Source organism: Panonychus citri, unplaced genomic scaffold (assembly GCF_014898815.1).
Source record: "Panonychus citri isolate SS breed McGregor unplaced genomic scaffold, ASM1489881v1 Contig00141, whole genome shotgun sequence".
Taxonomy (NCBI): domain Eukaryota; kingdom Metazoa; phylum Arthropoda; class Arachnida; order Trombidiformes; family Tetranychidae; genus Panonychus; species Panonychus citri.
The window spans coordinates 4740234-4767943 of record NW_026515546.1 but is presented as its reverse complement, the minus strand read 5'-3'; the positions used below and the strand labels follow the sequence as shown (position 1 = coordinate 4767943).

The 27710-nt window shown below is 32.5% G+C and overlaps 5 protein-coding genes across 7 annotated transcripts; 3 read left to right on the top strand and 2 right to left on the bottom strand.

Moving 5' to 3' along the window:
• Nucleotides 1–11200: 11200 nt before the first annotated feature.
• Nucleotides 11201–12504, top strand: LOC128395394 (phospholipid phosphatase 2-like). Its single transcript, XM_053355815.1, has one exon. The coding sequence runs from the start codon at nucleotides 11347–11349 to the stop codon at nucleotides 12238–12240; it is 894 nt and encodes a 297-aa protein (XP_053211790.1). The 5' UTR covers nucleotides 11201–11346; the 3' UTR covers nucleotides 12241–12504.
• A 1596-nt stretch (nucleotides 12505–14100) lies between these two features.
• LOC128395566 (protein kinase C iota type-like) lies at nucleotides 14101–16468 on the bottom strand. Its single transcript, XM_053356009.1, has 3 exons — nucleotides 16026–16468; nucleotides 15667–15884; nucleotides 14101–15595 (listed from the first exon to the last, which is right to left on the bottom strand). Exons 1-3 carry the CDS (start codon nucleotides 16330–16332, stop codon nucleotides 14351–14353), a joined length of 1770 nt encoding a protein of 589 aa, XP_053211984.1. The 5' UTR covers nucleotides 16333–16468; the 3' UTR covers nucleotides 14101–14350.
• Nucleotides 16469–16613: 145 nt separating this feature from the next.
• On the bottom strand, nucleotides 16614–20697 carry LOC128395568 (putative uncharacterized protein DDB_G0282133). Of its 2 annotated transcripts, XM_053356014.1 has the most exons (3): nucleotides 20406–20697; nucleotides 18939–20339; nucleotides 16614–18537 (listed from the first exon to the last, which is right to left on the bottom strand). In XM_053356014.1, the coding sequence occupies exon 3, from the start codon at nucleotides 18494–18496 to the stop codon at nucleotides 16943–16945; it is 1554 nt and encodes a 517-aa protein (XP_053211989.1). In that variant the 5' UTR covers nucleotides 18497–18537; nucleotides 18939–20339; nucleotides 20406–20697; the 3' UTR covers nucleotides 16614–16942. The 2 variants fall into 2 exon arrangements, with proteins under 2 accessions (XP_053211989.1, XP_053211988.1); XM_053356013.1 differs by having other exon boundaries at nucleotides 16614–20339.
• A 351-nt stretch (nucleotides 20698–21048) lies between these two features.
• On the top strand, nucleotides 21049–23176 carry LOC128395569 (uncharacterized). The gene is made up of 5 exons (XM_053356015.1): nucleotides 21049–21410; nucleotides 21608–21750; nucleotides 21859–22036; nucleotides 22447–22517; nucleotides 22731–23176. Exons 1-5 carry the CDS (start codon nucleotides 21190–21192, stop codon nucleotides 22886–22888), a joined length of 771 nt encoding a protein of 256 aa, XP_053211990.1. The 5' UTR covers nucleotides 21049–21189; the 3' UTR covers nucleotides 22889–23176.
• Nucleotides 23177–25322: 2146 nt separating this feature from the next.
• On the top strand, nucleotides 25323–27580 carry LOC128395567 (protein kinase C iota type-like). Of its 2 annotated transcripts, XM_053356011.1 has the most exons (4): nucleotides 25323–25758; nucleotides 25889–26106; nucleotides 26218–27004; nucleotides 27087–27235. In XM_053356011.1, exons 1-4 carry the CDS (start codon nucleotides 25452–25454, stop codon nucleotides 27098–27100), a joined length of 1326 nt encoding a protein of 441 aa, XP_053211986.1. In that variant the 5' UTR covers nucleotides 25323–25451; the 3' UTR covers nucleotides 27101–27235. The 2 variants fall into 2 exon arrangements, with proteins under 2 accessions (XP_053211986.1, XP_053211985.1); XM_053356010.1 differs by having other exon boundaries at nucleotides 25324–25758; nucleotides 26218–27580.
• Nucleotides 27581–27710: the final 130 nt, after the last annotated feature.

Here is a 27710-nt window from a genome sequence, read left to right as displayed (position 1 = left end):
AATCGATACCAAATATTTCCGATGCATTGACGAATAACACATAAGAGAATATCGACTGGACTTGATAACAATTCGGTCTAACTAATCAACGAATACCGATAAAGGTGGATTATAATAATACAATTAAAACGACTTAAGAATAATCAAGAAAGGTATTTGATGCAATCAACAATACGAACTACCCAAACCAACATATTATTACTACAGTTCATTTTAATTTGTCGAAACAATTGAGTAACTTAGTTATTAGTTCCAATTGTGTTTCATTTGTGCTATTGGTGATTAATTTGTCGAAACAATTGCCCAAATTTCACAAGTTTTTTGGGTCCGGTGGGGGTGAAATTAGAGAGGTGTGACTGTAGTTTCATTTTGTATTCAGTATGGATAACAATGAAGAAATTTTGTTTAGCTATTCAGCCAACTCACGTGATGAAATAAATCACTTTCTTCTAATAAAGAAAAAGAAAGATGATTCATTTGTTTACCGAATGTTTATAAGTTCATGGATGCCACCACATGCAACTGGTGATGTTGTTGATGGACCAGACTTCAGTGCTGAGTGTTCATTGGAGAAATTTAAAAAGCTTCTTATTGCTTTGGATGATCCAATGGATTGCCATTACATAGGTGGACAACTTTTAAAGTCTTATATGATTGCTATACTGAAGAGTAAAGACTTCACAGAAAAAGTTTGGAGAATCTTTGAACAAATATGGTCAAAAGTAAAAAGTATAAAAGCCGACTTCACATCATAAAAAACCACAGTTTAGTTTTTTGAACAAGATGGACAAGCCGGAAAATATTTTTGATTATACAAAATGTTCAAAGCCAATAACACAACATTATGTATTGAAACGGAAGCAAGGCGATAATGGAACATGGACATATCAGATGTGTATTTACTCTTTGTTCGTTCGTTTACAAAAAGAGCTGTTTGATGATGCATCTCACGCGAGTCGGCACAGTCGTTTTCTCTTTCTTGACGACAAACGACAGTGGCGACTCGCGTGAGATTTATCCCCAAACAGCTATTTTTTCAGGAGATCGCAGTCTCTTCTTATATTACTCTTTGACCAAATACCAAACGTTTAAGAACATTAAAGATATTGTGAGGAGATAAATTTGATTAAGATGATTTCCTTTGCTCTTCGTTCGGGGTAGAAAGATTTAAAACAATATCTCGACTGGTGGAAGGTGTATCATCATGTAGAATAGGGTTTTCTCCTGTATCTAAACGCTCATGGGTGATGATGTATAAATTTATCAATTCGTTGAAAGTCAAACCTGAAAATATAAGTTGTTGCATAAACTCTATTTGTTGATTACTAAACCTCATTCACGTAGTTCCAGATCAGCTATTTCGTCGTCCAGTATTAGTTCCAGAAACCAGTCTTCTGGTCCAGTTATTGATAAGTGATGCAAAATCAGTAGATCAATTATTTTTTGTATGGCTTCTTGAATCTGGACTACTACCACTGTTAACTCTCTTAGGTGTTTGCCTATGAACATTCGAGTTTTGAAACTTAGATCAATTCGATACAGTTTATTTCGCCTTGAACCTAAAGCTGTCTATAGTTGTTTTGGTGCTTACGTTGACCTTAGCAAAAGATTTCGATAATTCTAGTAGCGATAATGATTCGTGAAACTCTCGATCTTCGATGAAAAGCTTTATTATGTCTAGTATAGTGATTGGTCCAAATAAATTTCCAATGAAGGTGTCAATAATGGTAAAAGTTCGGATGGAATAGATAAGGAGTTGATAAACGGTTGTGGTCAAGATAAAGGATCGAAGGTGAAAGGCTAAAATTAAGTCGACCAGGTTAACTTAAGGTAATGGATAAATGGTATAAGTACAAGCATGCAAAGGTTATGAATAAGGTGAAGAATCAATTATTACAAAAAGGAAAAGGAAAAAAAGAACACTCGAAAGCCTAAGGCTTACCTTGAAGATGGTCCTGTTACGGGTCAGTCTGAGAGAGAGGTAAGCGGCGGCTCAGCAGCAAAGGAGGTTCTGGGGGAACACAAGTATGGTGGTAACGGCGAAATTGGGGGAGCACGAGATTGGAGGTGATGGCGGATTTGAGGGAACAAGGGAAACACAATGATGGTGGTAGCGGCGAAACTGGGGCACACAAAATTGGAGATGGTGGTGAAACTGGGGGAACTGGGGGACACAAAGATGGCGTCGGTGGTGGTGAACACCAAATATTTAAAATAATACTTCTAAAACTGCAACTTCTTAAGAGAAGTATAGCACAGAGAGAGAGAAAGAAAAAAACTAAGTGTTGATGTTGATGGTGACAATGTTGAGTCGTAACTGACTTCGCAACCCTCTGTCTTTCTCTCTTTTTCTTTTATATCCAATTCGGCCCATTGCGAAAGAGAAAAAACGGAACATAAGAAAGAGGTTTGACCCCCCAAACAAAGAGAAAGAATGAGCCTCTTCCTTAGGGCCCCAAAGTTAATTGGATGCAATCTTAAACTTTTCCTGCTTTTCCCTAGAGAGATGGTCATTTATAATGTACACCTTTCCTAATGCTTTCTCTTCCTCCTAAAAGTAATTTAGTTTTCCTGCTTAATGTAGAAATGGAAAAGTCATAAAGAAGTTAATTTCCCTGGAGAGAGGAGGAGTAAAGATACATACATTTACTTCTGCTCTCTTGTCAATGATAATCAAAATTAATAAGTTTTTAGGAGGAAAAACTCCCAAATAAAAATAATAGCATTGGGGTGAGAAGGGAGGTTATTATACCTTTGCGTGTGTTAATATCTTGACTTATATTATCCCCTCACAATATCAACACTAAAGTAAGTTTGTTTTTCTTTTTGATATTATCTTTCCTACCTGAAAATTATCTTTAGATAACATTATCTTGAGATTAGACTATCTTGATCTTAGATTATTTCAAGATAAAATTACATAATCTCGAGGTAAGATAAATCAATCTGAAGATAAGATTAGAAAAGATAATATCAAGACAATCTAATCTCAAGATTATGTTATCTTATCTTAAAATAATCTTATCTTAATTTTTTTAAATGTCTAATTTGATTGACAATAAGAGCACTTTGTTATTAACTTATTTAAAATATTCACAATTGAACATAGATTAAAAACGCAACAATGATAAAAAACTTAAGTTGGCCGTAAGAAGGTTCGATATTAAATGACGTTATGTAGCAAGAGAAATCTTTATTATAAATACAATAACAATTAACTATATTATTAAGTTTATTTCTCTTTTATAATTATGTTAATAATTAACATTGTGATGCTAAACATCATTATCAAAGGAAAAAATGAAGAACAGATTGGGTGTAGAAAAAGCGGAAAAGATAATCATATATTAAGATCAAGAGGAGAAGAGAGAGGAAAGAAATAAGTGAATTAAGAAAGGGGGAAAGGAATGGGATAGGCGTGGGAATAAAAGAGAAAAGAAAGGTAAAAGGGGGGAAGGGACAAAGAGCTTTTGTGCCAGAGGCAGTGGCTTTGCCCCTACTATCTTTTATTGTTGATTTGATAATTTTTCCTCAAATTCGAGAAAAACTTTGATCGAACTAGAAAGGACATCAGGCCATGAGATAAATTGATGATACCTTGTTAGAGTCAGGGTCCATTATCTCAAAAAGGCGCAATCCAAGTCAAAAAATTTTTGGATTGACAAACATTGCTTCTGTATGAAACCGTACTAAAAACTTGGTCCTCAGGGTAGACCGAGGCCACTTTACCGCTTTACGCTAATCTTAGTTTTTGTTGATTTTTCGAAAAGGCGCCAGTCGGCACCTTTTTTATTTCATTTTCGCATAGAACAGATCAAGATCTATCAGAATATGCGCAGAAAAGTTGGTTCTCAGGGTAGTCCAATGATGCTATTCAAGTCGGAATGAAAAAAAATTGTTTTCTGTGTCTAAAGAGCCTCACGTTCAAAATAAATTGCAAATATATATTTTTCTTAAAGAACAGCTCAAGAGCTTCCGTTTGATCTCAAGATCAGCTATATAAGTATATTAATTCGATCACAAAACAATTCAGACCATTTTCCCGTTTTTGGCGAATTTTACGAACCATGAGTCAGATCAAAAATTGAAAATACATGTTGATTTGTTTTAACTCATAAGTTCGAAAATAAAATAAAATCACATCAAAAAGTTTAGGCTAAAAACAGTCAAAAATGCCTGATGTCCTTTGATTGATTCAAATCTCGCACTTTTTCCGATTCAATCGAAGTTAATTGTTAACATTAATTGAACTTAACATTTAATTCAAAGCCATGAATTAATTGTTCAGTAGCTTTCTGAATTTCTGATATTAATCAGATTTTAATTTATGAGTGATTCATATCTTAATTTGGAAAATATCATAAATTCTGGTTCAATGTTCAGAAACTAGACAAAGCTGATAATTAATTGTATCACCGTTAAAATGATAAACTGATTAGCGTCATGTTTTCATGTAATTGAATCTTATCTGAGAAATACAATTGTTTCAATGATTAAATATTAATTTTACCTTTCAGGTGATTTGTATAAATTGTTTAATCTTTATCAGTATTCATATGAATCCTCTTTAATCACTAATCCAATCACAATTATAATCTGTTATCAAAGTTTAGATCAATACTGAAGACGAAGGCTACTTAAAATGTTTAACTAATTGTTCAACTTTCTCTAGATTAACAATGAAATAATATCAGTTGTTGACAATTTATCAGTTGATTTTCAAGTATGATTAACGATAAATCCTATCAATTGTTATCTTAATCAGTTTTTTTAGTATCTAATTCAATTTATCTCAATTGCCGGCAAACAACATGATCAATTTAACCTAATCAATTGATGAACTCAATCAGTTGATTTTTGATTGTAACAAGAAAATGTGTATTTTAATCATATGATTTAATAGATTTAATTGTGAATATTTACCTTTTCAAATCACCACCAACAAGTGAATTGGTTTTTTTAACCCTTTTAATTAAATTGTTTGATATTTGAATTCTTGTTCAATTTGATTGCCATGAAATTAAAATGCACTTTAATCAATGTGACAACTTTAATTATCTTGTTTGTGGGAATCATTTTAGTTTCAATTGCCAAGCCCAATAGACGAGGATTCTGGTGCTCAGATGAATCAATTAAATACCCAAGGCAACCGGACACTGTTGGTGGTGGTCAATTAGCTGTTATAGTCTTGGTGATACCTTTTTTGATACCTTTACCTCAATTGAATTTTTGAAAGCTTGAGAACGGGCTTAAGCTAAATCAGGAAATTGAATATCAGCACTGTGATAAAATAAATAGAAAGTTTAGGAATCAAAGGATTATTTAATCTAAGAAAAATAAGTAAATCTGAATAAAAATAAATACCTTGATAGACTAATTAACTGGGATTAATTTAAATGTTAATCCAGTATTAGTAGATCACTAATTATGATAAATTAGTTATTAGATGTAAGATTAAGATAATTTAATCTAACAATCTCTCTTTCTTTCTCTCTTTCTTTTCATCCTCTCTCTTCTCTTTCTCTCTCAACTATAAAATAAAACCCATAGAAAGAGACAAATCACCCTCATCTCTCACCTAACCCTTTACCAGAGAAGTTCCGGTCTCAGTGAATAGACTAACTTCTCTTTCCTCCTCTCTCTCTCTTTCTTTCTCTCTTTTGTCTTGGTAACTTCGACCATGTGGATAAACAAGTTTATCCACCTGGTACCATCATCATCATCAACCAAATTTTTCCCCTTTCTCTCTCCCTTCTTCCTCGCTCCCTCGTCCTTATCTTCATCCTCATCCTCCATTTTTCTTTTTGAAGAAAAAGGCCAGTTGGCAAATCCTTGTCGCTCTGAACAGTTTTAATTTTATATATTCATTAATATCCTTTTTATACCTTTTTATATCTATTATTTCTGAGTATTGATTTGTATTAATTAATTAAAAAGTGCTCGTATTAAACATTACAAAATTAGCAATTGCGACTACACTTTCTTTCTTTCTCTCTCTTTCTTTTGTCTTGATAACTTCGACCAGGTGGATAAACTTGTTTATCCACCTACATTTAGTTTATCAAACGGAGGAACCAGAGCTGGCCAAGACCACGCGTAAGGTGATTGTCTAACGTTGGCAAGAAGAAGCAAGTGGTCAACAAATTTTTGTTTTACTAACAATTACCAAAAGTATCGATTAAAAAGTTAAATCATGAGACCTAATTAATCAAAATGAGCTGTAATCAAGCTAACAATTAGTGATTAACTATAGTTAGATTGATCGTTCCTTTGTTCAAAGGAAAATCGATTTTTGTATTTGTATTCGAATACATTGACAGTTCATTAGAATCGATTTTTTTCTCTTCAAAAAAAATCGAACCTCAAAATCAAGAAAATAATCGATACCAAATATTTCCGATGCATTGACGAATAACACATAAGAGAATATCGACTGGACTTGATAACAATTCGGTCTAACTAATCAACGAATACCGATAAAGGTGGATTGTAATAATACAATTAAAACGACTTAAGAATAATCAAGAAAGGTATTTGATGCAATCAACAATACGAACTACCCAAACCAACATATTATTACTACAGTTCATTTTAATTTGTCGAAACAATTGAGTAACTTAGTTATTAGTTCCAATTGTGTTTCATTTGTGCTATTGGTGATTAATTTGTCGAAACAATTGCCCAAATTTCACAAGTTTTTGGGTCCGTGGGGTGAAATTAGAGAGGTGTGACTGTAGTTTCATTTTGTATTCAGTATGGATAACAATGAAGAAATTTTGTTTAGCTATTCAGCCAACTCACGTGATGAAATAAATCACTTTCTTCTAATAAAGAAAAAGAAAGATGATTCATTTGTTTACCGAATGTTTATAAGTTCATGGATGCCACCATGCAACTGGTGATGTTGTTGATGGACCAGACTTCAGTGCTGAGTGTTCATTGGAGAAATTTAAAAGCTTCTTATTGCTTTGGATGATCCAATGGATTGCCATCATAGGTGGACAACTTTTAAAGTCTTATATGATTGCTATACTGAAGAGTAAAGACTTCACAGAAAAAGTTTGGAGAATCTTTGAACAAATATGGTCAAAAGTAAAAAGTATAAAAGCCGACTTCACATCATAAAAAACCACAGTTTAGTTTTTTGAACAAGATGGACAAGCCGGAAAATATTTTTGATTATACAAAATGTTCAAAGCCAATAACACAACATTATGTATTGAAACGGAAGCAAGGCGATAATGGAACATGGACTATCAGATGTGTATTTACTCTTTGTTCGTTCGTTTACAAAAAGAGCTGTTTGATGATGCATCTCACGCGAGTCGGCACAGTCGTTTTCTCTTTCTTGACGACAAACGACAGTGGCGACTCGCGTGAGATTTATCCCCAAACAGCTATTTTTTCAGGAGATCGCAGTCTCTTCTTATATTACTCTTTGACCAAATACCAAACGTTTAAGAACATTAAAGATATTGTGAGGAGATACATTTGATTAAGATGATTTCCTTTGCTCTTCGTTCGGGGTAGAAAGATTTAAAACAATATCTCGACTGGTGGAAGGTGTATCATCATGTAGAATAGGGTTTTCTCCTGTATCTAAACGCTCATGGGTGATGATGTATAAATTTATCAATTCGTTGAAAGTCAAACCTGAAAATATAAGTTGTTGCATAAACTCTATTTGTTGATTACTAAACCTCATTCACGTAGTTCCAGATCAGCTATTTCGTCGTCCAGTATTAGTTCCAGAAACCAGTCTTCTGGTCCAGTTATTGATAAGTGATGCAAAATCAGTAGATCAATTATTTTTTGTATGGCTTCTTGAATCTGGACTACTACCACTGTTAACTCTCTTAGGTGTTTGCCTATGAACATTCGAGTTTTGAAACTTAGATCAATTCGATACAGTTTATTTCGCCTTGAACCTAAAGCTGTCTATAGTTGTTTTGGTGCTTACGTTGACCTTAGCAAAAAATTTCGATAATTCTAGTAGCGATAATGATTCGTGAAACTCTCGATCTTCGATGAAAAGCTTTATTATGTCTAGTATAGTGATTGGTCCAAATAAATTTCCAATGAAGGTGTCAATAATGGTAAAAGTTCGGATGGAATAGATAAGGAGTTGATAAACGGTTGTGGTCAAGATAAAGGATCGAAGGTGAAAGGCTAAAATTAAGTCGACCAGGTTAACTTAAGGTAATGGATAAATGGTATAAGTACAAGCATGCAAGGTTATGAATAAGGTGAAGAATCAATTATTACAAAAGGAAAAGGAAAAAGAACACTCAAAGCCTAAGCCCTTGAAGATGGTCCTGTTACAGGTCAGTCTGAGAGAGAGGTAAGCAGCTCAGCAAAAGGAGGTTCTGGGGAACACAAGTATGGTGGTAACGGCGAAATGGGGGAGCACGAGATTGGAGGTGATGGCGGATTTGAGGGAACAAGGGAAACACAATGATGGTGGTAGCGGCGAAACTGGGGCACACAAAATTGGAGATGGTGGTGAAACTGGGGGAACTGGGGGACACAAAGATGGCGTCGGTGGTGGTGAACACCAAATATTTAAAATAATACTTCTAAAACTGCAACTTCTTAAGAGAAGTATAGCACAGAGAGAGAGAAAGAAAAAAAACTAAGTGTTGATGTTGATGGTGACAATGTTGAGTCGTAATTGACTTCGCAACCCTCTGTCTTTCTCTCTTTTTCTTTTATATCCAATTCGGCCCATTGCGAAAGAGAAAAGACGGAGCATAAGAAAGAGGTTTGACCCCCCAAACAAAGAGAAAGAATGAGCCTCTTCCTTAGGGCCCCAAAGTTAATTGGATGCAATCTTAAACTTTTCCTGCTTTTCCCTAGAGAGATGGTCATTTATAATGTACACCTTTCCTAATGCTTTCTCTTCCTCCTAAAAGTAATTTAGTTTTCCTGCTTAATGTAGAAATGGAAAAGTCATAAAGAAGTTAATTTCCCTGGAGAGAGGAGGAGTAAAGATACATACATTTACTTCTGCTCTCTTGTCAATGATAATCAAAATTAATAGGTTTTTAGGAGGAAAAACTCCCAAATAAAAATAATAGCATTGGGGTGAGAAGAGAGGTTATAATACCTTTGCGTGTGTTAATATCTTGACTTTTATCCCCTCACAATATCAACACTAAAGTAAGTTTGTTTTTCTTTTTGATATTATCTTTCCTACCTGAAAATTATCTTTAGATAACATTATCTTGATCTTAGATTATTTCAAGATAAAATTACATAATCTCGAGGTAAGATAAATCAATCTGAAGATAAGATTAGAAAAGATAATATCAAGATAATCTAATCTCAAGATTATGTTATCTTATCTTAAAATAATCTTATCTTAATTTTTTTAAATGTCTAATTTGATTGACAATAAGAGCACTTTGTTATTAACTTATTTAAAATATTCACAATTGAACATAGATTAAAAACGCAACAATGATAAAAAACTTAAGTTGGCCGTAAGAAGGTTCGATATTAAATGACGTTATGTAGCAAGAGAAATCTTTATTATAAATACAATAACAATTAACTATATTATTAAGTTTATTTCTCTTTTATAATTATGTTAATAATTAACATTATGATGCTAAACATCATTATCAAAGGAAAAAATGAAGAACAGATTGGGTGTAGAAAAAGCGGAAAAGATAATCATATATTAAGATCAAGAGGAGAAGAGAGGAAGAAATAAGTGAATTAAGAAGGGGAAAGGAATGGGATAGGCGGGAATAAAGAGAAAAGAAAGGTAAAGGGGAAGGGACAAAGCTTTTGTGCAGAGGCAGTGGCTTTGCCCTACTATCTTTTTGTTGATTTGATAATTTTCCTCAAATTCGAGAAAAACTTTGATCGAACTAGAAAGGACATCAGGCCATGAGATAAATAGGTGATACCTTTTGAGACAGGGTCCATTATCTCAAAAAGGCGCAAGTCAAGGCAAAAAATTTTTCGATTTTTGGATTGACTGACATTGTTTCTGTGTGAAACCGTACTAAAAACTTGGTTCTCAGGCTATGCCAAGGCAACTTTACCACTTTACAACGCTGATATTGGTTTTTGTCGATTTTTTCGAAAAGTCGTCAGTCGGCACATTTTTTCATTTCTTTTTCATATGTTACAGAGCAAGATCTATCAGAACATGTGCAGAAAAGTTGGTCTTCAGGGTAGTCCAAAGATTCTATTCAAGTCGGAATGAAAAAAAATTGTTTTCTGTGTCTAAAGAGCCTCACGTTCAAAATAAATTGCAAATATATATTTTTCTTAAAGAACAGCTCAAGAGCTTCCGTTTGATCTCAAGATCAGCTATATAAGTATATTAATTCGATCACAAAACAATTCAGACCATTTTCCCGTTTTTGGCGAATTTTACGAAATCCGCGAGTCAGATCAAAAAATTGAAAAATACATGTTGATTTGTTTTAACTCATAAGTTCGAAAATAAAATAAAATCACATCAAAAAGTTTAGGCTAAAAACAGTCAAAAATGCCTGATGTCCTTTGATTGATTCAAATCTCGCACTTTTTCCGATTCAATCGAAGTTAATTGTTAACATTAATTGAACTTAACATTTAATTCAAAGCCATGAATTAATTGTTCAGTAGCTTTCTGAATTTCTGATATTAATCAGATTTTAATTTATGAGTGATTCATATCTTAATTTGGAAAATATCATAAATTCTGGTTCAATGTTCAGAAACTAGACAAAGCTGATAATTAATTGTATCACCGTTAAAATGATAAACTGATTAGCGTCATGTTTTCATGTAATTGAATCTTATCTGAGAAATACAATTGTTTCAATGATTAAATATTAATCACTTTACCTTTCAGGTGATTTGTATAAATTGTTTAATCTTTATCAGTATTCATATGAATCCTCTTTAATCACTAATCCAATCACAATTATAATCTGTTATCAAAGTTTAGATCAATACTGAAGACGAAGGCTACTTAAAATGTTTAACTAATTGTTCAACTTTCTCTAGATTAACAATGAAATAATATCAGTTGTTGACAATTTATCAGTTGATTTTCAAGTATGATTAACGATAAATCCTATCAATTGTTATCTTAATCAGTTTTTTTAGTATCTAATTCAATTTATCTCAATTGCCGGCAAACAACATGATCAATTTAACCTAATCAATTGATGAACTCAATCAGTTGATTTTGATTGTAACAAGAAAATGTATTTTAATCATATGATTTAATAGATTTAATTGTGAATATTTACCTTTTCAAATCACCACCAACAAGTGAATTGGTTTTTTTAACCCTTTTAATTAAATTGTTTGATATTTGAATTCTTGTTCAATTTGATTGCCATGAAATTAAAATGCACTTTAATCAATGTGACAACTTTAATTATCTTGTTTGTGGGAATCATTTTAGTTTCAATTGCCAAGCCCAATAGACGAGGATTCTGGTGCTCAGATGAATCAATTAAATACCCAAGGCAACCGGACACTGTTGGTGGTGGTCAATTAGCTGTTATAGTCTTGGTGATACCTTTAATTGTTATCATTTCGGGTGAATTAATTGCTCATAAATTGAATCTAAACACAAGGAAATCCTGGCGAAGACAATTAAATGTAAATGGTTCCAATCACATTGAACAAGCAGCGAAAGTTTCAACTGACCACTCGGTCTCCTCTTGGTCAGTTAATATCAACTCCATTATCATCAGTTGGTTGTTTAGTTTGTTCTTGACCGCTCTGTTGACCGGATTCATAAAGACTCAGGTCGGCCGATTGAGGCCAGTTTTTTACTCTCAATGTAAATCGAGTGTCTCTTGTGATGATCAACAAAATCATGGAGTCTATTTGACCGATTATGTTTGCAATATTAAACCATCGGAGGAGATTTTCATTAGAACCTCATTTCCTTCCGGTCATTCATCTTATTCAATGTCTTCGATGGTCTTTCTTATTGTTTATATTGGTCAGCGATTTTTAATCAATCGGACAAACAGTTTAAGGTATCTAATTGCTTCGGTGCAAATGTCGTTCCTCATCATCGCTCTTTATGTTGGACTTTCTCGAGTTTCCGATAATATTCACCATTGGTCCGATGTTCTGGTTGGCCTTATTCTCGGTGCTGGAGTTACACTTATCTGTACCCTATTTTTAGGATTTTCAGGTGACCAATGGTCAATCGGTGAATGTGATAATAAATCGATACCAAAGGATGAGAATCAAGAGCAATTGGAAACATTTTGAAATAAAAAGACAATTTAATTCTGTAATTTAAACCAATTCGATTGTTTTTTGCTAATCAATACTTTTGTCTGACAATCAAATTTAATTGTTTTGTATCTTATCCTCTTTTAATTATCATTTTGATTTGTTACAATTGATTTTCCTCCCTTCTAATTGACAAGTATTAGATTCAATTAACATGTTGATTGAATTGATTATGAAAATAAAGAGAACGAGATTAGTTTTTGTGATGAAAATTAAATAAAATCTTTGATTTAATCAAAATTGCTCTCTAATTGTTGACCTAATTAATGACAAATCACCATAATCACAATTATCATTAGTTACACCAACAATGCTGTCGATAAAGAGACGAGGCCATTTATCAGAACAAAATCTTTTAGTTAAGACAAAACCGTAATTACAATTAGATCAATTAAATTAGAAATTGGTTGATTAGTTAACCTTAAATACTTAATATCGAAAATATTTTCTTAGTAATTGTTGCAATCTCAAAGTTATTTTCATCAAATTAATCATAACACTAATCTAAATCTTGTCATTCAAAGTGAAAATAATCAACTTGATCAAAAGTCACTACTGATTTAAAGTCAAATTGATAATTTGTATTAACTTTAAACTGGAAGCTGAATTAGATTCAGCACCTTTAATGACCAGTAATTAACCAACGATTTACTTACGAGGGCGACAACTCAATTTCAGAGCTTCAACTCCATTCATTAACTTTTTTCAACATGATCAAATTAATTAATTGCCTTTGATTTGGGCTGATTGTCAGTTGATCAGTTGTTGATTCAAATTAAGTCGATAGTTGGTTTAATTGTCACTTTTTTTGACGATTGAATTCAATTGTTGCGAATCTTTCAGTCTTCTATCATTCATCTTCATCAACACCATTCGTCACAATCATATTCTTCTTCTTCTATAGTCTTTATCTGGACTAATCGACAACCAAAGAATTGGAAAAAACTTTTTTTTCGTCGAATTTTCCTTCGATTCAAATTTCCCGCTCATTTCACTCGAAGAGCTTTTTCTCCACTTTGGTCGCCGTCTGGTGGTCGAAAAGGTTAAGTGTCAATGGAACTTTTTTTTGGGTTAAATTGAGAAAATCATTTCCCTCTCATCTCTAAATTGTTTTCGCTTTTGTTTAATTTCCGTTGGTTCATCTCTTCTTTAGTTAATCTTGTCTTTTTTTCTATTAATTAAGCCTTCTGCTTCATCTAATTACATTGTTAGAGTAAATCTGATTTTCTCTTGTTGGCCTTTCTCAATTTTCCTGTTTGAGTCTTCGTGTTGAGAATCAAAATGATTAAAATCGAACCAGAGAAAATAATGAGAAAAATTGACCCCAATTTGATTCCCGAAAAGGTAATTGGAGTAATTCACCATGATCCTGATGGTCTATTGGTCAAGATGAAGTGGAAAAATAAAGATGAGAGACATTTTATCCCTTCAACTCTAGCGAATGCTAAATGGCCTCAATTGGTCATTAATTATTACCAACAAAGGATCCGATGGCAAGAGATTTAAAGTGTCGATTGTTGATAAATTTGCCATCACCTTCATCTTCTTAATCACCAACAATAAGAACTACAAACGCGTTCAAAGAGATTATCATCACCCTAATCAGTTATGTCTATTAATTAGTCTAAATGTACATATAATTACTTTTCTTCTGTTATCAAATGTTTCAAGTCTATTTCTTCATACAAAAAAAAGGATAAATCATCTTCTCGTGATTAAATAAACATAAATTGTTTCAACAGTTCAATCTAAGTATCTAAATCAGATTGTGTGAGAAAAAAAGTTACAATTGTTACCGAAAACATGATAATTGTGAAAAAATGGACACAAAATTGATGGAAAAGGTTTATCATAATTTAGTGGGAATTAAATTGTTGAAAATATTTATAAATTTGTTGCGATTGTGTTTAAACAGTCAAAGACTTTGAGCTCGCAATTATATCATTAACACACAGGTAATGATAAGCAGGAGATTATATTGAATGAGAGGAAATTATTTTTTATCATTCTCTGGATTAACTTTGTCCCTCGTTGATAATATTTAATACGATTTCAGTTAATTAACAAACTAAACCAAACGATTCGTTTAAACTGCTTCCTCGATCGTCATAATTTCTGGATTGACAAATTCGAATCCATCAAATTCTGATTGATCAATTTTATCGATGATCTTCATGTCGGGTGGAGTTAATTCAATTGGTTCCGTTGTGAAACTCGGATCGAAATGTTTCAAGGGATCGTCTTCCATTTGAGGTACATAGGGCGGAAGAATCCGTTTCTCGGCCAAAAGATCCCAGTCCAATAGCTTGAAGAACGGGTGACTTTTGACATCGAGAAATCCTTTTCCATCCGAAGCGCATCCTAATCGTGTCTTTGGACTTTTATCGAGAAAACCTTTTAGGATATTTGTCGCTTTCACGGAGATTGACCTTGGAATACGAATCGTCGTGGTAACTATATCATTGAATAGAGCATCTTCACTGCTCTCCCCTTCCTTATTGCTAACAGTGAAAGGAGATTGACCGATTAACATCTCATATAAGAGAACACCCAACGCCCACCAATCAATACTGAATGAATATTCGCAGCCTTGGATTATCTCAGGAGCGATGTAATTTGGTGTACCGCAGAAGGTACTTGTCGTTTCACCAGGTCGAATACCCTCTTTGCACATTCCGTAATCGGTTAACTTTATGTGTCCATATTGGTCAAGTAAAACATTATCCAATTTAAGATCTCGATAGATGATGAACTTTTCATGCAGATAATTGAGTGCCAATGAAATTTCAGCAGCGTAAAATCTTGCGTGATCTTCGGGTAATCTACGTTTACGTTGCATATGGAACATTAGATCACCTCCGCTAACAAATTCAATGACAAAAAATAATTTCGAAAGTGTTTGAAAGCAGGAATGAAGTCCGACCAGAAAATCACATCCAGTGGCTATTTCGAAAATGTGTTTCTCCGCTTGAACCCAGTCCATATCTTCATCAGCAGCAACGATCTCCTTCTTGATTACTTTCATTGCGTATCGTCTTTTGGTCTCTCTCAATTCAACTAATAAAACTTTGGCATATGAACCTCGACCAATAACTCGTAGAAGATCAAAATCATCTAAACAATAATGACGAGCTCCATTTTCAGCGACCACCAGTTCATCTGATCGCCGTTGATTGTCTTCGCCTTCAGCTAATGAAGCTTCATTGTCATCTCTAGAATCTCGTGTCCGAAAAATACTTTTCTTTTCGTACCGTCCAGTTCCTTTTCTACTGGTAAAAGATCGCTTAGGCTCCGGTGTAACAGATTGGCTGGAAGGTCCATTGTTGGTAGGCTATTTTTATAAAGGGAAAACAAACAAAATTAGTAAATATTTCAAGTCGATCAAAGTCACAATTCACTTACAGACTGACCCGTACAGTTCATCTGAAGTAATTTATGGCATTTTTTATGTACCATAAGTTTACATTTTAGACATTTGAATCCTTGTCGACCTAAACCCCAAATTTGATCACCACAATAAACACAAGGAGTGATTCGGTTGAATCTCTTCGGTTGAAATGTGTGACCATTAAGGTGATAAAGTTTCTTCCAGCGACGAGCACCACGACGATAAATACTTTCTAAACAAAGAAGAAAAGAGAGACATTGAAAGTTAATTAATCGAAACAATTGTCAAAAGAAAGATGAAAGACACAAAAAGAAAAAGAAAAAAGAAAAAAAGAAAAGAAAAAGAAAAGAAAAGAAAAAAAGAAAACACTTACTGTCTTCTCCGGGGCAAAGTAGACCAGGAGCCGCTGGAACACCCGAGAAAATGTGTAAGGTCATTTCTGGCTCTTTATCGGTGTCCAAAGTTAATCTAATGGCCTCATTGTATTCCAATTCCGATGAAATTGTACACGGATCACCTTCGTCATCAATAAATTTAATTGTGAAACTCTGTTGGTTGTCAAAATAAAACAATTCTTTCACATGTTCCAGCAAATAGTTAAAGTCTCTATTAGACTCAATGTAAGTTACATTGATCGCTCCTTCGAAAACTGAATTCACCTTAATCATGACATGAAGCATATTTAAACAATTTATTAATTACAAAATAAATACAATTTTCACTTGAAAATAACAAAATAACCAAGATGGAGACTTTTAAATTTGGGAATTGAAAACAATTTCCAGTTGTTGATCAGACCAACAAATCGATTTTTTATTTTCTCAATCAAATCGATCAATCGAAAAGACTTTTTAGTTCCATTGGCAAAGTAAAGATGTCGCTACATTGACAAATTAATTATTAATTTTTCGCAATTTAATAATTCAATTTTCGAGATTAATTAAGACCCAGTTCGTAGAGATGATTTGTATTGGATTCGAAAAATTTTTAATTTGGTTTCATTTCGTTTTGTCAATTATCTTAATTTGATTATCATTTAGATGGTAAAATAATAATATGATTACATTGCATTTACATGATACAATGGAAAGTGTTTAAGTAATTGTGTTTTCAGAAGCAAAATATAATCAATTATGAGTCTAATCAATGGTTTTAGGATGAGATGTGATTTTGGTTATTTGACAATTATTAACAATCAGTTAAATTGTGCACAAATTTATGTACAAATTGAAAATTAGATGGATTAGGAATTGATTTTTCTCTATAGTTGGTTTGATCAATTTTGATGAATTAAATTATCTGTGAACTTAAGGTGAAATCATTTGGACTTTTATCTTCGTCGATTAGTGTTGTTGATTCTTCTCCAATGTTTCCCGTTGTCACGAGAACTTGATTGTTACCACCAACCTCTTTTAATACTCCGTCGCTATTAACAATTATCGGAATTTGAAATAGATTAGCAGCTATCGAACTTGGAATTGTAATTAGAGCCGATTCCGTTTGTTTAGATGCTGATGTAAGTGATGATGTTGCCAGAGAGTTTGAGGTTGTCGAAGTGATTAATGGAGTGATTATATTGGATGTTGATGTTATTGATGAAGTTGATGGTGTCGATGATGTTAATGATGATGTTAACATTGAACCGGTTGAAGATGAAGTTGAGATTATGTTAATTGTCGTTAAATTGGACACCTTATTTGGATTACGACAACCGCGACATTTACATTGATTACAAGCTTTACTTTCAACATAACATGGACATCGTTGACCACAACAGGTCAATTTACCAGGATTCGGAGTGGCCAGGCCACATCGACATCCTCTACGAACCTTACGATTTACCGATGGTGTTTGATTACTATTGTTATTGGTTAGGGTTGTACTGGTGTTATTATTGTTACTGTTGTTGTTGGTCACTGAATTGTTGGATAATGTTCCGGTTAATATTTTATTTAATTGTGTTGAATCTGCTTTGATTATGTTACGATTTAAAGTAAAAGCTTGAGCTGAACCCGCTTTAAGTATGATACCTGTTTTCGTGTTATCCCCGTTAATGGCCTCACTAAGGGTTATCGATGGAAGTAAATTACCGACAATATTAATACCATTTCCAATACTGGTGATACTGCTGATTCGATTACCATTAGTATTTAAATTGTTGTAACTTTTAACATTATTCACAGTTTTAACATTGATACTATTTCTGGTTTCTCCATCGGCAAGGGAATATGAATGATGGGAAGATGATGATGATGAATTAAGATTAATTTGTAAATGATTTGAAACGTTTCCATGATGATTATTGGTGCCATTGTTGTTGATGTTATTGTTGTTGTTGTTGGTTTGTTGTTGTCCAGGATGTTGAGCATTATAATTGTGATGATTGCTGTTGTTGTTGGTGATGGTGTTGTTATTGTTATGACCATTTGTTTGACGATTGAAGCTTCGTAATGGCGGCGGCTCTGAAAAAGTGTATTTATCATGGAAATTGGATCCTTCGTCAAGTAATTGTCTAAATGTGGTTGGACCATTAAAATTGTTTGGTAACGATGAGTATGAAGCTTGATTTGTTTCGCATACTAGATAACCCCAATTATCAACAATCGATGAGGATAAAATAAATGAAGCCAATTGTTTATAACATTGTAAAAGAATTCGAAGTTGAATATTTTCGATAAACTTTGAATGATCTTTACACCAAGAACAGGAAGGTTTAAGTCTCATTTTACCTCCAACACAAGATTTACAGACATGATGTTGACAGGATGAGACTGTTGATGACATGGGAACATAAAGTAAATTACCACAGACACAACAGGTTAACGATTGTCGCAAGTAGGACATCAAACGATTAATATCATTCCAGGCTCCACTATCATCGATATCTGCTTGGAATAACATTCGAGTTGTGGTTACATATAAACTTAGAGCATTCATTTTGAATGGAACAATGTGAATGAAAAGAGAAGCAGCAAAAAGAAAGAAAGAAAAATAGAAAGGGAAAGAAAGAGATTTACAGAGAGATAGAAAATAGAAAATGAGAAAATTCTAAAGAAAAAGGCAAAGAAATAGATAGAATTAGAAAAAGAAGATTTAGAAATTGGTGAAAATTTTAAAGTAAGTTCGCAGTTAACCGCAACAGTAGAACAATTAATTATTGAGAAAAATTAGGATGACAATTTGATTAAAGTTCCTTTTGATTGTTGATAAAACATAAACATAGAAACACTTGAAAGTGATTGTACAGATGATCCGAATAGGACTTTGAATGGAAGAAGCTGTTTACCTTGGTTACAAAAAGAGAGATTTTCACCAAAAATCTAAGGTCATAAATACGTTCACAGGATAAGACTGACTAGTTTAGCATCACTAGATTAGAATAGAAAAACAAAGTTAATCAATCAACTAATTAAACTAGAATTAAAAACATTACTAATTAGGGTAGAAAAATTGTCAAGAAAAAAAATTCCTTTTCAATTAATTTTCTTTGTTTCCAAACAAACAGTTTGTTCCCCTTCAGGATGTACAGAGAAGCTCAAAAGGCGCGACTCTTTAAGGTTGAATACAATTCGGTAACAATTACAATGAGAATGTTGATCAATTAAGTTTCTATATAAGATGAATTAAAAAAGAATTAAGGTGATGAATGATTAATGATTATGGTTATGAGAGTTTGTTAATCATCTTGGGGATAATTGGTGAGTGATAAGTAATTCGCTTAAAAGTTGAAATGGATCAATTTTTCTGCGCCAAATCGATCGACTTAAATCGCATCGGAACATCTTTAAAAAGCATACACATGAAAACACTCATATGAGTTTCTGTTCAATAAATGGATCCAATTATGAGATTAGTTAAATTGTCACTAATTGTTCAAAATCGGCATAGAAGGGAGTATCGATTAAGAAATATTGTTGATCTTGAGTTTGATTAGCAATCCACAATTAGCATCTGCAAATGAAATACTTTGTTTCCAATTTGTTGATTGTTGAGTGAAATCCAGCACTTGATTGTACGAGTTGTATATAAACGGCTGTTATCTGTTAATGATCTTAATTGTTACAAATGAGTGAAGGTCTTGAAGCGATTTGATTTTGTTTGTTTTGAAAATTAACCAATCCAGTTGTAACTGCCGTCTCCATCATTGTAACAGTTATTAGATTACATTTTCAGGATGAAAATTTGGCAACTCACTGATGAAGTAATTCCAATTACTTATAAGTATTGGTTGTTGGTACCGAGTAATTTACTTATTCTAATAATTAACATTGACCATGAATTCACCAGATCAATGACCATATTTTTAATTCAATTCTCCAAATAAATCGAACTAAAAAAAGGCAAATATTGTCTTGTGGAATTTTTTTTCTGCATCGTGAGGAAAGTCCCGAAATCCAATTAACAGCAATAATACCGGTGGATAATTAGCAACAGGAAAATAAACAACTTTTTTTGGAATTAGTCTTGACCAGATTGATCCAGATTAACTTTAATCTACTCCTAGGGTAAGACCAGAAAGTTGCCTAATAACAGGTAATCTCATCTACCAATGGACTTTTAATGTCAACGGCCTAATAAAGGTTATCCTCTAGGCAAATTTGGTCAACTTTGATTCTAAATCATCCAATTCCAATTCCAATTCCAAATGAAACCACCCTGATTTAATTGCCAATCCATTGAAAAACAACTACAACACAACAGCAAAGAAAAAAAAGAAAATGAAATGAAATCTCAACATAGAATTTAATCTTACCCGTTAACCAATCGAGACACAGATGATTGACCAATTATCATTGAGGAACATTATTACCAATCAATTGATTGCTAAAGATGAAGAAAAAAATCAATGTAATTATTTCATGGTGAGAATTGAACACAAAGAGTCAACAGTTACATTGAACAATCTCAAGATGTTAACATGATGTTCACAGGTAATCAAGATAAGAGTGTCAACAATTAAACAGAATCAACAATCAACCGAAGGTTAATTATCGATGAAGATTCAAGTATTATCACCACAGAAAAGAATAGAAAAAAAGAAATAAAAAATTAACATCAATAAGAAGAAGCAAAAAAATGAAAACAGAAAATTGGACAATCGAATAAGAGAGAATTTTTCCCCCTTCGATTATCCTAATTTCTTAACAGTTTTTTTTTGTTCTTTTCTCTTCCCCCTTTTGTTTAGTTTTTTCTATTTAGAAAAAAAGTAAATTCTTTTTTATCTCATTTCTCTTTTACCCTCTTTCTCTTTAGTGTCTACTTTTTGGAAGATAACATTTTCACTTTCTTTTCGTCTTCTTTTCCGTTTTTTCTCTTTCTCTTTCTACCTTATCTTCTCTTTCTTTTCTCTCTCTTGGAGAAACTTAAAGCTCTCTTAAAACAGACTTTAAGTCAATTTTGAGTTATTCTTAATCATTGGTTCAACCTGATCTGTTTGTTTCTCTCTCTCTTCAACTTTTACCTCTAAACCTTTTTTTCCCTCTCGACATTTGTTGGTTTAGTTTAATTGTTTCAAATCATCTTTTCCATTTTAAATTATGCGTGTGTTAATTGTTTTAGTTTTGCTTTCTCTTATTGTGTCCACTTTGGCTGATGGTCAAAGAAATGGACGTGGTCGTGCCCGTGGTCGAGGTAGAAAACAAAAGGGAAATTGTCACCTCAAAGAAATTGATACTTGTATTGGAAAATTAGATAAATATTCAAGTCGTAATTCATCTAATCTTTTAACTTCATCCCGTGGACTTGATGAGATTTGCACGTAAGTTGTTGATCTTTTATTCTGTTGTAACTTATTGACCAATTTCAAGTTCGGACATTGTTACCATGCAAAAAGAATTAGCATTAGCCCATCTGGAGACAATGTGTCACTTTTCATCTTTGACCTTTACCATTTTCCTCCATTTTGGTTTCCATTTGAATTAATTGGATTCTTCTCTCTTTCAATTGCATCTTCAGTAATTCTCTTGATGTTGTCACTTGTGTTCGTAATTACATGACAAAGTGTGGTACTCCACTTCAACGTGAACTTTTCGAGTTTGGAATTGAACAATTTTCTAAATCAATTGACCAATTTTGTAAACCAGGACCTCTTCGTGAAGGTAAGTAATCTAAACGAAAAGGATTCATCTTTATTTCTTGACCATCGAATCCTTTTTTTTAATATTCTTTTTTTGATTTAAATCCTTTTTTTTTCATTTCCTTAACAGAATTCTTATCCAACTCACCTTGCATTGTTAACAAAGTGATAGCAAAAAATAACTACAGAGAAAAGTGTGTCAACAACTTCCTCTCTACCATAGACAAGACCAATAAGCAAAAAGAGTTGGATGAAAGGTTGGACACTATCTGCTGTTCATACAACCGCTGGGAGGGATGTGCCTTCAGGTAAAACTTTTACTTTTACTTTTTTCTTCTATTTCTCTCTCACCACTCTTGCTAATCAGACGAAAGTAACTTTAGTTAATAATGTAGATGAAGTATAAGAGTAAAAATGAAGAGCTTATAACAGGTAAATTATTAACTCTCACCTGAAATAAACTTATCTCTCAATAATAAGCCAAAAATATCCCGAATAACCTACCTTTTACTTTCGCTTCCTAATCCGGATATTTTCAGATTTTCTGTTTTAAACTTAGAGGATAACTCAGTGATTGGTAATTTTTTTTGTATTTCGGGTGTTTTATTTTCAAAATGGACTCAAAATTGATTACATGCATTATGAAAACATGTTTATCTTTAAATAATCAATTATCATTACAAATCAAATCTTTTCTTTTCCATTTAATTATCTACAGTTTAATCAAGAAAGAGTGTGGAGAACAGGGTAAAACATCAATGCACAATTTCATCGACAAAGCATTTGGAGGTAAGATTATTAATCACAATTGTACACATTCAAAGTAGACATTGAATCAAATAAAAATGATCTCAGCCATTTGATTATTACTGAATTGATTCCCGGAATCAGGTCAAATCAAACGACTGTTATTTTTATTTGATTGAAATTCTATTGATAAAAATTTAAAATAACACCTTAAAATAATCTTTTCATTTCCTGTTATTGTTTCAACTTTTCCAGGGCTAACAAACATGATCTGTTCATCAACTGCTTTCGATCCAACATCCCAACGATGTAATTCACTTTATGCTGCACCAGGAATTAAACCCAAAGGAAAATTAAGTGATAATCCAGTTACTAAATACATTGCATCATACTTTGGATTCCTATTCACCTGAATTATTTAAACAGAATCAAAACCCACCTATAAAAAGATCACCTTTTTTTTATACTAATACTTTTTTTTAAAAAAACAACTTCATCTTGAACACCCTTCCTAGGTTGAGAGGTCATCCCCACATCAATGTGACCTTTGACTATCCAATGTTTTTGGTATATATTTGCTTCACCATCACTAAAAGTGTGCTTTTTAAACGTTTACCGTACACACGACCACTCAAAAAAAAAACAACCTCGACCTGAGTCGAAATAAATTTCTAACTAAATTTTAGTTACAAAAAAACAAACCTATTGGACGGATAATACTCATTCATCTGGTCTAATATGATCAACTATATTGATATCGGAAGTTAATGATTGATAATTTGAAATCTTCCTGATCCCTCAATTAATTTTTCAGTTGATTGTTCAGTTTGCTGTTGAAGGTGTGGTAAGGAAAAGATAAATTGATTGGAGAAACAATGTGAATGTTTCATACGGAAAGAACCTAAATTGCTGATGAAAATCTTAATTTGTTGATTGACCAGTTTTCTTAATCACGATAAAATCAGTCAACGAATTAAAGTCAATTATGTTGATTGGTTGATTTTTTTTTTGCATTTCGTTTTTGTCTCATTGAGAAAAGCAAAAGTTCACAATCAATATTATTGTCAATAGTTAATCTAAATTGTCAACAAAAACCAAAGGAAAATTACTAATTCCAGTTGATTACAATCAGCGTTGTCATTTTCGTGCAATAGTTAAACTTTCACTTTGATTTCCTCAGCTAATCAACCTAATTTTTTCCCCAATCCACTCAATGACAAAGTATCATGATCATATTTCAACAATTTAAAGTTAATTGCAAAAAAACGTTAAAAAACCTTCAAATTATCAACAGTTATTGTTGACAATTTGATTTCTCAATTGACAATCAACAAGTTGTGACATTTGAGATGATGAAAACTACTTACCTTTACTCAAATCAATTATTAAGACAACAGGTAACTAATGAACAATTAAAAGTTTGATTACTTTAGCAATCTAGTCTTTTAATCATAATTAAAAATCCAAATTGAAACAATCAGTGAAAACCATGTTTAACTAATTGCAATTGATTTGGTTCCCTATTTAATAATAGTAAATTGATTTTCCAATCATTTTTTTTTCTCAAAACTTAACTGGTGTTTAATTGTTTGACCTTACAAACAATTAACTTACCTAATTTAATGAAGGTCCTTCAGGTTAATTAGTGTCAACAATTGAAAATCAATTAACTTTTATTTCAACAATTAAAACAACAATTTAAAATTTCATTTTTTCTCAACACTTTCACCAAATTATGATCACAATCAACTCTTGCTCTCTCTCTCTCTCAACCCAACAATTTAATCCTAACGGTGACAATTAACCATTTGATTACAGGAAATTATCGGTTGATTGGTTAATTCAAAACACGTAATAAATTGCTGTCTAAAGTTCAATAAATTGGTAAAGTTAATTACAATTTAAGTTACAATTTAATCTCTAATAACTATCGATGTAAACAATTAACTAATCAGTCAAATCAGTTAATCTAATTGTAGATCTTTGGTGAAAACTTGAATCAGTTCTAGTTAATTGTAACTAATCAGGAGAAATCATTAAATCGGAAAATTTCATAACAATTAACAATGAAGAAAAAAAATCAATTGTTACAATTAAAGTTTTCTCTCTCTATCTCTCTCTCTTTGTTTTTTATTTCAGTAACAATTAACTAATCAACCTAATCTAATATACGAGTTGGTAATTTAAACTTGGCCTTGTTGTAACTATGATTGAAGATGTTAATTGTTAACACCTTGATTATCAACAATTAAATTTGATTGACATTTATTGGTGACCAATTTATTAATTGGTTTATTAACTTTCTAACGATTTAGTTTTTATTTATAAATTTTTTTCTCATACTAATGACAATTAATCACAAGTGATCAAATGATTTTGTTGAACATTTTGTGATCACAATTAACTAATAACAATTAAGAGTGAACAGAAAAATTTAAAAAAAGCTTCTAATGATCACCAGATAATTAGTTAGTTTTAAGAGTGAAATAAATTATTTGTTGATTACAATTTAAAGTAACTACAATCTAACCATTATCAAGCTTCATTAACCAGACAAACTTTTAACAACAATTAAAGTTAATCATTTCAATTCATTAATTAGTTTGAAACTTTTTCTCATTTACATTTACAGTAAAATGCTCTAAATCTTAAATATCTTGTTCACATGAAGGATACATAGAAAATAAAGTGGAAAATATCATCGAACTAAATTAACTCAAATTGATTGCGACAATTAAGATTGAATTAAATTGCGAAAAATTAATTGTCAATGTAGCGACATCTTTACTTTGCTAATGGAACTAAAAAGTCTTTTCGATTGATCGATTTGATTGAGAAAATAAAAAATCGATTTGTTGGTCTGATCAACAACTGGAAATTGTTTTCAATTCCCAAATTTAAAAGTCTCCATCTTGGTTATTTTGTTATTTTCAAGTGAAAATTGTATTTATTTTGTAATTAATAAATTGTTTAAATATGCTTCATGTCATGATTAAGGTGAATTCAGTTTTCGAAGGAGCGATCAATGTAACTTACATTGAGTCTAATAGAGACTTTAACTATTTGCTGGAACATGTGAAAGAATTGTTTTATTTTGACAACCAACAGAGTTTCACAATTAAATTTATTGATGACGAAGGTGATCCGTGTACAATTTCATCGGAATTGGAATACAATGAGGCCATTAGATTAACTTTGGACACCGATAAAGAGCCAGAAATGACCTTACACATTTTCTCGGGTGTTCCAGCGGCTCCTGGTCTACTTTGCCCCGGAGAAGACAGTAAGTGTTTTCTTTTTTTCTTTTCTTTTCTTTTTCTTTTTCTTTTTCTTTTTGTGTCTTTCATCTTTCTTTTGACAATTGTTTCGATTAATTAACTGTGTTCAATGTTTCTCTTTTCTTCTTTGTTTAGAAAGTATTTATCGTCGTGGTGCTCGTCGCTGGAAGAAACTTTATCACCTTAATGGTCACACATTTCAACCGAAGAGATTCAACCGAATCACTCCTTGTGTTTATTGTGGTGATCAAATTTGGGGTTTAGGTCGACAAGGATTCAAATGTCTAAAATGTAAACTTATGGTACATAAAAAATGCCATAAATTACTTCAAATGAACTGTACTGACCAATCTGTAAGATTTTTTTCACTGTTACTTATTAGACAAAAATGATGCTAAGATTTTGAGTGACGTTTAATCTTGACTAATTGTTGTTCTCTTTTCTCTTTCTTTTAACAAATCTAGCCTACTAACATTGGATCTTCCAGTCAATCTGTTTCACCAGAGCCTAAGCAATCATTACCTGTTAGAAAAGGAACCGGACGTTACAGGAAAAACGCGCATCGGACAAGAGATGCATCAGATGAAAGTGAAGACAATCAACCACAGCGATCAGATGAACTGGTGGTCGCTGAAAATGGAGCTCGTCATTATTGTTTAGATGATTTTGATCTTCTACGAGTTATTGGTCGAGGTTCATATGCCAAAGTTTTATTAGTTGAACTGAAAGAGACCAAAAGACGATATGCAATGAAAGTAATCAAAAAGGAGATCGTTGCTGCTGATGAAGACATTGATTGGGTCCAAACAGAGAAACACATTTTCGAAATAGCCACTGGATGTGATTTTCTGGTCGGACTTCATTCTTGCTTTCAAACACTTTCGAAATTATTTTTTGTCATTGAATTTGTTAGCGGAGGTGATCTAATGTTCCATATGCAACGTAAACGTAGATTACCCGAAGATCACGCAAGATTTTACGCTGCCGAAATTTCATTGGCACTAAATTATCTGCATGAAAAGTTCATCATCTATCGAGATCTTAAATTGGATAATGTTTTACTTGACCAATATGGACACATAAAGTTAACCGATTACGGAATGTGCAAAGAGGGTATTCGACCTGGTGAAACAACCGCCACATTCTGTGGTACACCTAATTATATCGCTCCGGAGATAATTAAAGGTTGCGAGTATTCATTCAGTATTGATTGGTGGGCGTTCGGTGTTCTACTATTCGAGATGTTAATCGGTAAATCTCCTTTCGTTGTAACACAAGAGGAAGAAGACGCTCTATTCCAAGCTATAATTACCACGAAGATTCTTATTCCCAGGTCAATTTCCGTGAAAGCACAAAACGCCCTAAGAGGTTTTCTCGATAAAAAGCCAGAGACCCGATTAGGTTGTGCCCTGGGTGGCAACGGATTCCTCGATATTAAAAATCACCCGTTCTTTAAGTGTTTGGACTGGGAACTTTTGGCCGAGAAAAAGATTCAACCACCTTATGTACCTCAAATGGAAAACGATCCCTTGAAACATTTCGATCCGAGTTTCACAACGGAACCAATTGAATTAACTCCACCCGACATGAAGATCATCGATAAAATTGATCAATCAGAATTTGATGGATTTGAATTTATTAATCCAGAAATTATGACGATCGAGGAAGCGGTTTAAATTAATCAATTAATTTAGTCTATTAACAAATGGAAAACCTTTTTCAGTTTTCTTTATTTTTTATTATTGATCATTATTATTATTATTATTATTATTATTGAAAATCAATTGTGATTAAACAAAATAAGCAAATAAACAACGAAAAATTTAATCCCCGATATCCACTAAATCGGAATGGAACAGACTAATAATTTAAGTCAACAATGACAATGATTCCAATTGATTATCATTTGATTGTTTTCGGGGTAAAGATTTAAATTAGCAAAGTAAAAAAAAAGCGA

Excerpts from the sequence above, each read along its gene's own strand:
- LOC128395394 (XM_053355815.1), top strand. The coding sequence starts at position 11,347 with ATGAAATTAAAATGCACTTTAATCAATGTGACAACTTTAATTATCTTG.
- LOC128395567 (XM_053356010.1), top strand. The coding sequence starts at position 25,452 with ATGCTTCATGTCATGATTAAGGTGAATTCAGTTTTCGAAGGAGCGATC. Across the intron at positions 25,759-25,888 it reads ACTTTGCCCCGGAGAAGACA|AAAGTATTTATCGTCGTGGT; the intron begins GTAAGTGTTTTC and ends TTCTTTGTTTAG. Across the intron at positions 26,107-26,217 it reads TGAACTGTACTGACCAATCT|CCTACTAACATTGGATCTTC; the intron begins GTAAGATTTTTT and ends TAACAAATCTAG.
- LOC128395568 (XM_053356013.1), bottom strand. The coding sequence starts at position 18,589 with ATGAATGCTCTAAGTTTATATGTAACCACAACTCGAATGTTATTCCAA.
- LOC128395566 (XM_053356009.1), bottom strand. The coding sequence starts at position 16,332 with ATGCTTCATGTCATGATTAAGGTGAATTCAGTTTTCGAAGGAGCGATC. Across the intron at positions 15,885-16,025 it reads ACTTTGCCCCGGAGAAGACA|AAAGTATTTATCGTCGTGGT; the intron begins GTAAGTGTTTTC and ends TTCTTTGTTTAG. Across the intron at positions 15,596-15,666 it reads TGAACTGTACGGGTCAGTCT|CCTACCAACAATGGACCTTC; the intron begins GTAAGTGAATTG and ends TTATAAAAATAG.
- LOC128395569 (XM_053356015.1), top strand. The coding sequence starts at position 21,190 with ATGCGTGTGTTAATTGTTTTAGTTTTGCTTTCTCTTATTGTGTCCACT. Across the intron at positions 22,037-22,446 it reads TGGGAGGGATGTGCCTTCAG|TTTAATCAAGAAAGAGTGTG; the intron begins GTAAAACTTTTA and ends AATTATCTACAG. Across the intron at positions 22,518-22,730 it reads CATCGACAAAGCATTTGGAG|GGCTAACAAACATGATCTGT; the intron begins GTAAGATTATTA and ends CAACTTTTCCAG.